The following is an 11,549-nucleotide window of genomic DNA, read 5'->3' as shown; positions in this document are numbered from 1 at the left end:
GAGATTCACTATGGAATGTGCAAAGATGACAACCCAAAGATAGCATCCTGGGGAATATCAATACTTAAATAAGAGGCCACTGAAGAGACGGAATGGGAGTAGACAGTCATTTAGACGGAAATCCAGGCATGAAAGTCAAACCCTGTATGTAAGATAGGATGCTCAATGATGTCGATAATGCAGAACTATTAGCCAGAATAAAGATTGGAAGTATTTCCTTTGCACCCTGCTTGGGTTTTGCTGAGCCCGTCGGACACAGTTTTCTAATAGCATCTTATGCATTAAATTGGATAACATCGTGATTTCTCCTCCTTTCTCTCTACCTCTGTCTCTTGTCCAACTTTAACATTTTATTATGTCTTTGTAGTATTCCTTAAAAGGAGATATAATACTTCTATCTCAAAAGACCTGTCATCATTAAAATAAAATTTGAAGAATTATTGATATATTTGTTCTCCAATTCAGTCTCCATTTTCTGTTCCTTTTGTAGAGCATATTTGTGAAGATTTTAGTATGTAATTAGCCAAAAATAATTAGCATGAATGATGAATGTCCTGGGAATATGCATTAAAAACAAATTATAAAATGATAAAGCTTTATTCTGTCAAATGAAAGGCACTTTATTAACGAAAATAGTTCTCCCTTGGAAATTCTGCTTAAAGGAAGAAAAAAAACATATTAAGAAATGATTTTGTAATCTCATTCTTGTAGCTTTCTTGCTGAGTTTCAAAGTGAGCAAGGGAAAGAGAGTAGAATGGGAAGATAACGAATATTTTAATTGCTTATTTTATACAAGTTACATGTTCGTCTCTTCCTATGCATTATCTTATTGCATGTTATCTAGCAATATTTTGATGTACACATTATTACCTTCATTTTGCAAAAAAGAAATCTGAAGCACAGAGACGGTGAATAACTTCTCACAGAGCGAAGACTTGGCTAAAACTATCAGATTGACAATGGCTTGACAGGAGAAAGGGAAGGCCATTAAATAGAAAATAAAATTTGCCAACATAAATATAGCCTTACCGAAACTCCTTTAGATCAACAATAGCAAGAACAGATTCAGACAGAACCTAGTAATTCACAGTTTCTTTAGGATTCTTGGAATTAAGTAGAGGCATTTCCTTCCTTCTTTCCTTCCTTCCTTCCTTCCTTCCTTCCTTCCTTCCTTCCTTCCTTCCTTCCTTCCTTCCTTCCTCCCTCCCTCCCTCCCTCCCTCCCTCTCTCCCTTACTTCCTTCCTTCCTCACACATTTTAAAACACTTCCAATGTGCCAGAGCTGTGCTAGACGCTGGATATGTAGAGGTGAACAACTCTGATAAAGCATGTCTGCAGCTCATTTCATTAATATGTAATTATCAACATTCAAGAATCATTGGTTCCCAGACTAAGGAAGAATACATAGCGTTGCACTTGGAACTTATTGTGCAGCCTGTCTTCTACAAAATACTAGCCACACAGATAAAACTCTTAACTTTAAAAGTGTAAACAAAAGTTGTCATTCTTAAAGATATAAGAAAACTTTATAAAATGTAAATATCATCCTAGATGATTCTGCTGGAAATTAATGCATTTATGGTCATTTTCATTGTTCCTTTTATTCTTTCACTGAACAAATTGTTATGAGTAGCTTCTGTTCATCAAGACAAGGATGAAAAACATAAAGCTCTGCTGTCAAGTAGCTCACACCCTAGCGGTACAAACTGGAATAGAAACAGCTAATTATAGAGTTTGAGGTATGAAGTTTTGCGGGGAATATAAGCTAACAAAGTAATTAAAGTTCCTGTTATGGGGGGCATAGAAGATAAAGGAGACTTCATACAACAGGTTAAATATATTCTGGGACTTGATGAATGAATAGGGGTACACCAGATGGGAAAGGGTAGAGGCAGGGTAGGAAGAGAAGAAAAAATAGGAAGTGGGGCAGGAAGAGGAGAAACAGAGTCTAATTGCTGATAATGTATATAAAGTCACACTTCAAAAATGATGAAAGACTTTTATAATAATAGATTATCAAGTACAATATGAGCAAACAAACTTGGAATTGATTGAAGGAAAATGAGTCAAAAAGACGTGATTTCAGTCCTGGGTAAGTGGACAAGTAGTAGTTAACAACAACAAAGGTGTAGTAGGTTTAATAAAGAAAGGTAATAATGATCTTTTTTACTGCCACATTTGAGGACTGAGAATTCCTTTCAGATTTTGTTAAATATTTTTAAAGATATAATATATGCATGCCATGTCATATTTTTATGGCTTGATATTTGTTATCTATTGTTTTAATGGAAGACATTGGAAGAATAATAATTTATAAATAGTTAAATTTGTAAGATCAAACCCAGTGACCTTGTGGAAGTGTAGAATGCTATGGACTCTTGAAGGACCTGGACTCAAATCCTACCTCTGCTTCTAAGTAATCCTGAGGAGGTCACCTCACCTCTATAAAATCAGAATTCAAATAGCTATAATAGACAAGTGACATGAACCAGTAGTCAAAGTGAAGCCAACTGAGTGGGATTCCAATGAGCGGGACCCAGGCCCCTTTACAGAGGTCAACAGTTCCCATCTCCACACCTCTCAATAATATTTTTTTCAGCATGAAATTAAGCCCAGTCTTAAGGGAAATTCCAAAAAGCGTATGTTTATGTGATATTTAAATGTTAACAACTAGTTAAATACACATTTTCTGCCAGTGGCATATATTCCTGATCAATAGGATTCCTGTGCTGATTTGTTTTTCTTCCATTTTCGAGAAGTGGGGCATTTCTGTCCACTGCTCTGTCTTAAGGTGGGGATGATCTATTTGACTGTATGCAACAATGGTATTATTTATATCATCCTTTTACTATGTTTCTTTTTTCTTTTATAGCAACATCTTTTTTAAAAAATTGAGTTAATTTTATTTATATTACCTCAGAAAACATCTCTATAAATGAGTTTCCAGGACAACATTTACAATATAGTTATACCATATGCAAATCAATAAGTGTGTTTCATATTATCAATAAAATATGTTCTTAGCAAAGAGCATTAAAAGAATACATTGAACCAACCAAACAAACAAATAAAAAATATTTCAAAGTCATGAGGGAGGGTCAAGTTGAAAATGGACTTAGAAGTGTTCACTGTGTATAAAACCTGGTTTTAAGTGTTTCAATTAAGGTACCTGAGAGTAGTATGTATGATAGGATTTTGAATTTTCTCATGGTTGTCTGGGAAAAACCCTTCTACTTAGTGCTAGCAAGTTTAGCTATGCTTAATATCTGGAGTGAATAGGCCAGAACCTCCATAAAGGACAGACTATGTTTGAACAAATCGCATAGCTACATTTCATATGCCTAAAGACACTCATGTATGCACATTAATAATTATGACATCCATGATTAATTATTATCCAGTGCTATGCATAGTGCTAAATCAGGGTTTTTCAAACTGCAGCCATCATCAGCATTTTTAAATGAGCTGTAATAAAATTAAAAAGAGAAGAAGATATCAAAGTGTACTTCAGAATGATGGTGTATTTCTGAAAAATGTATTACAGTCATAAGATACATATATATTTTATATCTGTCAGTCTTATCTTCTGAATTATGTTACAAAGAGTGTTTCCTTTTGTGGGTAATGGTGAAAAAAATATTGAAATCTATGTGCCAGCTACTTTAGACCTGTCCTTTTAAAATCTCAATGAAACACTGTAAATAGATGTTATTAGCCCAATTTTACAGGAATTGAAAGACTAGACTGTGTATGTGGTTTCTCAAATACTACAGGAGCTATAAGTGGCCAGTCTGGGATTTGAACCCTGTGTGATTAGGTACTAAAACCTCTATGCTTTCTTCTACAAAATATTGGAGTCAAAAGTAGAGTTTCATTGACTGCAAAGATGATTTTTGCTTATTTATTTAATGGGTTGGTTAATCGTGGTTGTCTGGTTGGGCTTTTTTCTTTTACTTTCAACTATTAAGATAATTAATAATTAGTAAACTGTTATAATAGCACTTTAGACTTCCCAGGGCAGTCTGATTGTAAAATAAATAAATTAAAATTTGGCTAGATAAATACAGCTCATGTAGCTTTGTATTATTATGTTTTAGTGACTTAGATCTCAAGTGCTGCTTCCTTCATTTTTACTTATATTTTCCTATAGGTAGATAATGATGAATTTAATATATCCTTCATCAAGTCAAATGAAGAAAATAAAACCATAGAAATTAAAGATTTAGAAACATTCACAAGGTATTCTGTAGTGATCACTGCATTTACTGGGAACATTAGTGCTGCATATGTAGAAGGGAAGTCAAGTGCTGAAGTGATTGTTACTACTTTAGAATCAGGTAAGGAGAATTTCTCAACCTTGCTAAAAATTGACTGAGATTTAGCTGGCTTTCTTACAGTTCCTCACACTCCACCAAAAAATATATGTGTTATGAGAAGTTTTTAAAGCATATAAACAAAAAATTAGTGACTCTCTGCAACTGACAAAAAGGAAGCTTTCTATTTATATTTTTGAGGTAAAGAGGAGTTACGTAGAATATGCAATCCTTGTAAATACAGAAACAGATTAAAGGTATCCAGTTATGTTTCTTTGCACTTATTTAATCTGCTAGTTGTTTCAGAAATTCAGTAAGCTTGCCTTAAGAGATAATATTTCCAACTGTCTATATCCAATAACACTGCAACTGAAATTTTATTTCAATTACTTCTGTCCGATTATTTGAGTGAATATTAAATTTGTAATACTTTGTGAGTATTAAATAATCTGGAATTCAAAAGTAGAATCCAGCTCACATTTATCACAGCTGTTGTCTTCACTTAGTCAAGTAATATATGTCTTATTATATAACTCTTTGATAAATGTCAGAATCCATACAGATTTCCTCCAGTTCTTATGAACAGGGTCTGAATGAATAATAAGACTGTAACCAATAACAAATAAATTTGGAAAGTCAACATCCCAGAACTTGCTTGCCCCATCCTCCTTCAGACTCCTGATGTTCTTTGCCACCAGATATATCACTGGAAAGAGCAGATGAAGGGATATGTTGCTATAGTTTATTTGTTGCTATCTGTAAGGTAAGTATAGGAGGTAAATTTTTTTTACAGCTAGTTTTTTCATTACATTATATTCTCTATGCATTTTGTCTGTAAAGTTATGGTTCTAAATTAAAAGGTAAATTTTATCATCAGCATCCTAAAGTTCCATTTGTTCCTCTTTGGCTGCCAAGTATCACAGGTATCTATTTTCTGATTATGCCTTTTACTTCTCAATCCCTCCTACCTGTGAGGAAAGATATGATGAAAGTACTCACATTTATACAATAAAACATTGTCAAACATTAATGTGCTATCTGTTTCAAGGATATCACAATTTAATACATTTTTACTAAATCTCTAAGAGTAGGATTTTACATGTATAACCAAAAATTTGAGGGGTAGGAAGTTTTTTACAACATTGAGAGAATTTCTTTGCTTATCTAACTTAAAATCACATCCTAAATTTAGAGAAATATCTCATAAGAAAATACATTTATGATACAGCATAAAAACATATAGCAACAAATGCAAAAATAGCTCTCTTGAACCAGCTTAACCTTTATTTTAGCTTTGCGTTTTTCCATGTAAAATGAAATATTTGGCACAATAGCATATTTATCTGCTTCTCTTTTATTCTTTGCTGTTCATTTATTTACATTTTTTGCAAGATAATAAAGCTTGAACATCTGAACTGTTGACAGCCAAATATTACATTTCTTCATGGAAATTCTTTACTTAGTATGGAAGACTATAACTATTTCAAGTTGATCAAAATAGATAGATATAGTCATTCAATCGGTCACTTACATAAAGAACACTAATTATGTTATGCACCAAGAAGTAGCTCCTATATTCATAAAATAACTTTTATCCTCATGCATATTTTAATAATGTATTGATGCTTAGCTTGTCATATGTTAAGCCGTTATTTATCTAAAATAAGCTAAAATATTTATACTATAGAAAGAACTCTTAAAACCCAGCAATTAAAAAAAAATCCAATTAGAAAATTCGCAGACTTGGGAGGCCAAGGGGGGCGGATCACGAGGTCAGGAGATGGAGACCATTCTGGCTAACACGGTGAAACCCCGTCCCTACTACAAATACAAAAAATTAGCCGGGCGAGGTGGCGGGCGCCTGTAGTCCCAGCTACTCGGGAGGCTGAGGCAGGAGAATGGCGTGAACCAGGAGGCAGAGCTTGCAGAGAGCCGAGATCGTGCTACTGCACTCCAGCCTGGGCGACAGAGCGAGACTCCGTCTCAAAAAAAAAAAAAAAAAGAGAGAGAGAGAAAAGAAAAAAGCACATGACAACATAAGTTTTCAATACTATTAGCCATTAGGAAAATGCAAGTTAAAACCACAATAAGAGATTATTGTCTAGGTACTGGAACAGATAAGATAATTTAAAATATGGCCATGATACCCAGTGCAGCAAGGATACAGAAAGACCGAACCTCTCATACATTGCTAGTAGGAATGTAAAATGGAATAGCCACAATGGAAAATAATTTTGCAGCCACTTATGAAGCTGAACATGAAATTACTGTGTGACCCAGCAGTCACACTCTTGGGCACTGATCACAGATAATTGAAAAATTATGCTCACACAAACATCTGTCATCAAAGTTGATTGCAGTTCGTTTTTTTGTTTTGTTTTGTTTTGTTTTTTTTGTTTTTTTTGTTGAGACGGAGTCTCACTCTGTCACCCAGGCTGGAGTACAGTGGCCGGATCTCAGCTCACTGCCTCCCAGGTTTATGCTATTCTCCTGCCTCAGCCTCCCGAGTAGCTGGGACTACAGGCGCCCGCCACCTCGCCCGGCTAGTTTTTTTTTTTTTTTTTGTATTTTTAGTAGAGACGGGGTTTCACCGTGTTAGCCAGGATGGTCTCGATCTCCTGACCTCGTAATCCGCCCGTCTCGGCCTCCCAAAGTGCTGGGATTACAGGCTTGAGCCACCGCGCCCGGCCACGATTGCAGTTTTATTAGTAATAATGAAAACTGGAAACAACCCAAATGTTTTTCCATGGTTAAACAAAGTCTGCTATGTCCACAAAATGGAACATTACTCAGCAATAAAAACAAGAATGTACTATTAATACATATAGTATACCCCTTGATGGACCTCAAGGTCGTTATGCTATTGTCATTTTCAAAATGACAAAACTATACAGAGGAAGAATTATTAGTGTTGTGAGGAAGCATATGCTGCAAATAAAAGAGGATACTAGGAGAGAGTTTCTTTAGGGTGATGTAATAGTTTTGTATCTTGTTTATGGTGGTGGTTACAGGAATCTATACAAAAGACAAAATTGCATAAAAGTATAGACAAAAGCATGGAAAGTGGTGAAATTGGGATAATGTCTGTAGTATGCACAGCATTGTCAATACTGTCAATATTAGTTTCCTGGTTTAATATTAAACTCCGGTTACATAAGATGTTACCAATGGGGAAAACTGGGAGAAAGTTAAATGGGACTGTATGTCCTGTTTTTGCTACTTCTTTTGACTCTAAACTGTCACACCATTGCACTCCAGTCAGGGTGACAGAAGGAGACCCTGTCTCAAAAACAAACAAACAAAAGATTAAAATGTCATAGAAACATATTGTGCATAAAAATAAGTGCATATAAAACAAACAAACTGGATCACCATTATGGTTGCTGTGAATTACAGATGTCAATAATTCTATGATGCATCAGTCACTTTGCTAGTTTTCGTAGTTTGTATAGTTTAATTTGTGGAATACCCTTTAAAAACAGAAGTTCAAAGCAAATACATTTATGTGGAGATAAAAAGGAATAGAATTTTTTTAAAAAATTAATTGTTAAATATTTTATTTTAGCCCCAAAGGACCCACCTAACAACATGACATTTCAGAAGATACCAGATGAAGTTACAAAATTTCAATTAACGTTCCTTCCTCCTTCTCAACCTAATGGAAATATCCAAGTATATCAAGCTCTGGTTTACCGAGAAGATGATCCTACTGCTGTCCAGATTCACAACCTCAGTATTATACAGAAAACCAACACATTCGTCATTGCAGTTTTAGAAGGACTAAAAGGTGGACATACATACAATATCAGTGTAAGAATCCGTAGCTTCAGTTAATTTCCCAAATGACAATGTCAGTTTATGAACTTGGCATTTAAAAATATTGCAGTTTGTATATACATTTCCCATATCTTTTTGTGAGATTGTTTGACATCTCAACAAAAATAAGTTTTGAGAACTGAAATTACTTATTTTCTGTTATAATACAAGTACTATGAAATTAAAATATGTAAATAACCGAGAAGTTTGCACAATAATAGTAGAAACTCGGAAATAAAAGAGAAAGAAAATGCACATTAACAGTAAAAGAGCAGTGATATATAAAGAGGTAACTCTGCCAAAAAAAGAAGCTATGTGTGATTATAAATTCAAAATGGAAAAGCAAATTTTAAGGGTGAAAGAAAGAAATAATTGTTTACATGTTTGAAATTATCATGCATTTTAACCAAGTATTACTAAAAGCTAATAGCATTTTATATCTTAATTCTAAATTACCTAAATTTAGACATAAATGTATTCATATACATACACAGAGACATATACACATACAATTTGTTTTATTCTTTGCCTACTTTTAGATCATCTTGAAATTTTCAAATAAAATTATATGGTTCAGAAAAATCATCTTCTAAGAAACAGAATTTACTCTAAATCTTCAAGTAGTTTAGTAATCTGCCTACCAACTCTTTATTAATATCAATGTAATTAGCAGGTCATTGATAATAATTTGTATATGTATGTATGTATAAAATGAATATATTTACTACTTCTCTCAGTCACTTTGAATTTATATCTTTATAAAATCTTGTTGGGATTCTTTTTGCATGTCACATTACATGGTTTACCATTGTGAAAGATTGATTAGAGGGAAGATGATGACTAAGAGAATTAAGTAACCTGGGTTCAAATACTGGCTTCTGTGCCTGGGCAGCTTTATCAAATCTGAGCCCCAGATTCCTTATGTTAAAACTTGGTAATTGGAATAATAATTTATTTTATAGAATATTTGTGAGGATTAAATATTTCTAGTTATGGTAGGTAGTGAAAGGTATGTATATTTTGGCTATCGTAAGAGAGAAAATAGGAACCAAAAATGTGCAACTAATTAATAATTTTTAAAAATCCCTAAAAATCCTGTTTGCAGAGTGCAATCTGCAGTATCCTTAACACCTTGAAGTTTGTTAGGATGTATAACTTTAGCACCTGTACTGACCTACTGAAACAAAATCTGCATATTTGCATTTAACAAGGTTTGCAAATGACTTCTTTGCACACTGCAATTTCAGAGGCATTGCCCAAACTTTTCACTTATTATTTCACTTAAATGTTAGTTTCTACCATAAAGAAATAAAAATAACGGACCATACTATAACATATGTTTTTTATTTTTAATATTTTTTTTTTGAATTTACAAACTCAATTATTTTCTCTAGGCATTTTTAAGCCACATTTTATGGTCTTGGTTTATTTATCATATCTACCATATCATGTATATTATAATATTAATTCAATAAAAACATTTTTAAAGTATCTAGAGTGTGGAAGGGTGGGCCACTAATGTATAAAACAAATTAAGTAATTCCCATAAGCATTTTATATACTGAATTGGGTTTATCAGGTACAATGAAATAAGCCAAGAACATAGTCTTTGTGTAATACAGCAAGATAAAGTGAAGAAAATAAGATTCTGTGTCTACAGCTTCCTTAGCACAAAGTTAATTGAAAGGATTTCGTTTGTGTAAATCACCCTCTGTGTATACAAACAGAAATGTTTTATGTGCATATGCTGCATTATGCAGGTTATAGCGTCAGATACTTTGGGGCAGGGGTGAAGAAGGGCATAAAGGCCATCTTTCAGGGGAATGATTTAATACAGGAAAACTGGGAGGCTGAAGGAATAGGATTTCATCTCAGAGAGGGAAAAAAAGAGGATCTTGAATATGGATTTAAAGGAGGCCAGAGTTACCTAGCTACAGAGAGAAGGAACAGATGTTAGAGTAGATGACAGGAGAGCGTAGATCTAGTGGCTGTAGTGCTCTGTTCTTCCTATGTTCACATTAAAACCACAGTCGGTCCAGGTCTCAGTGATAGGGCTGTTTAGATCACTCAGCCTTTGTTCTCAGCGTTTAGTACTAGAACATCAATTTTAAGACATACTCCATTGCTAATGTTCTTCCTACACATATTATATTCAAGTGCAAGAAAATATAATTAATAGACTGTATGTAGTTGTTTTTTAAAGAATCATTTAAAATTACATGTAACTGTAATCAGTTATATATATATATAAATACATACATAAGCATAACATGAAAATAGTAACAAATGTTTCTTTGTTTCAGATTTACGCAGTCAATAGTGCTGGTGCAGGTCCAAAGGTTCCGATGAGAATAACCATGGATATCAAAGGTACATACATGAGCTACCTTCCTATGAAATGCTATTAATCAGTGATTATAATTTAAATTCCATACTTGAAATAAGGATGTAGACAAGTCTTTAAGTGATAAATATGCATATATTAAGCATATATTAAGTAGTAATATGTGGTTATTAAAGCTATAGTTAAAAATGTTTCAATAATGATGTGAATTGCCATGTTAAAGGGAATGTCTTTATTTTATATTTCTTTAATATATTTTATATTTCTAAGTTTAAATTTTTAAAGACAAATTTTATAGTCTGTTATTTTATGTTTCTTTAAATGTTATTGAAAAGAAAGTGTGTTTAAATTGCCTAATATTAGACTTTGACTAGGTCTAATTAGTTTATTACATTGTTTCACTGATTTTTATTTTGGAAGTGAGATTCTTTCAGTTAATCAAATAGTGTTTTTTGAACTACCATGTAGTTGGTTTATGATTCTGACTGTAAAGTAAGTCTATCAGTTCATGATTCTGGCAAGTATCTTTCATAGAAAATATAACTAAAAATTGGGTCCCCCTTTCAAAAAAAACAAAAAACATGAAACCCAAAAAAGATGATTAAGCGGAATTTAGAGCCATTCAAATGATCACGGTGCCCTTTCTTCCTGAGGGTGAAAACCAGCAGGTAATAATTGTGCCATCTCTCTAAAAATGTGTAATAAAACCTTCAGGGAGGTTTCAAAAACTGAAGTGGATGAACTTTTAGTAGAATTCTACCTGATATGTCTCTTTCTAAAGCAAAAAGTAACTTTTTTCAGTCTTTGGCAAATACAGCAGAGCACCATGATTAAAAGTGACAGCATTAGGCTGGGTCTAGGATCAAACTGCTGGATTGAATCATGGATTAGCCACTTGATATCTGTTTGAATTTGAGAAAGTTTCTTAACCTCTATAGGCCTGCAAAATGGAGATAATACTATTTCCTATCTCAAAGTTCATTGTGAAGATTAAAAGAGAATCTGAAGAAACCCTTAAGACCCCTGCCTGGAAACTTATACTATTAAGAATAAAAAATATTCCGTGTTAGATGAAA

General features: G+C 33.3%; 1 protein-coding gene across 2 annotated transcripts in view; it reads left to right on the top strand.

Moving 5' to 3' along the window:
- Positions 1 to 11,549, top strand: part of LOC105473300 (protein tyrosine phosphatase receptor type Q) — a 222,050-nt gene that overhangs the window by 150,701 nt on the left and 59,800 nt on the right. For both annotated transcript variants that reach the window (XM_071071389.1, XM_071071390.1), the window contains 3 exons: positions 4,151 to 4,337; positions 7,879 to 8,123; positions 10,433 to 10,499. In XM_071071389.1, the coding sequence (XP_070927490.1) occupies positions 4,151 to 4,337; positions 7,879 to 8,123; positions 10,433 to 10,499 (499 nt within the window). The remainder of the gene's footprint in view (positions 1 to 4,150; positions 4,338 to 7,878; positions 8,124 to 10,432; positions 10,500 to 11,549) is intronic.

The sequence above is a fragment of the Macaca nemestrina genome, chromosome 10 (assembly GCF_043159975.1).
Source record: "Macaca nemestrina isolate mMacNem1 chromosome 10, mMacNem.hap1, whole genome shotgun sequence".
Lineage (NCBI taxonomy): Eukaryota > Metazoa > Chordata > Mammalia > Primates > Cercopithecidae > Macaca > Macaca nemestrina.
This window is presented reverse-complemented; position numbering and strand designations above follow the sequence as displayed.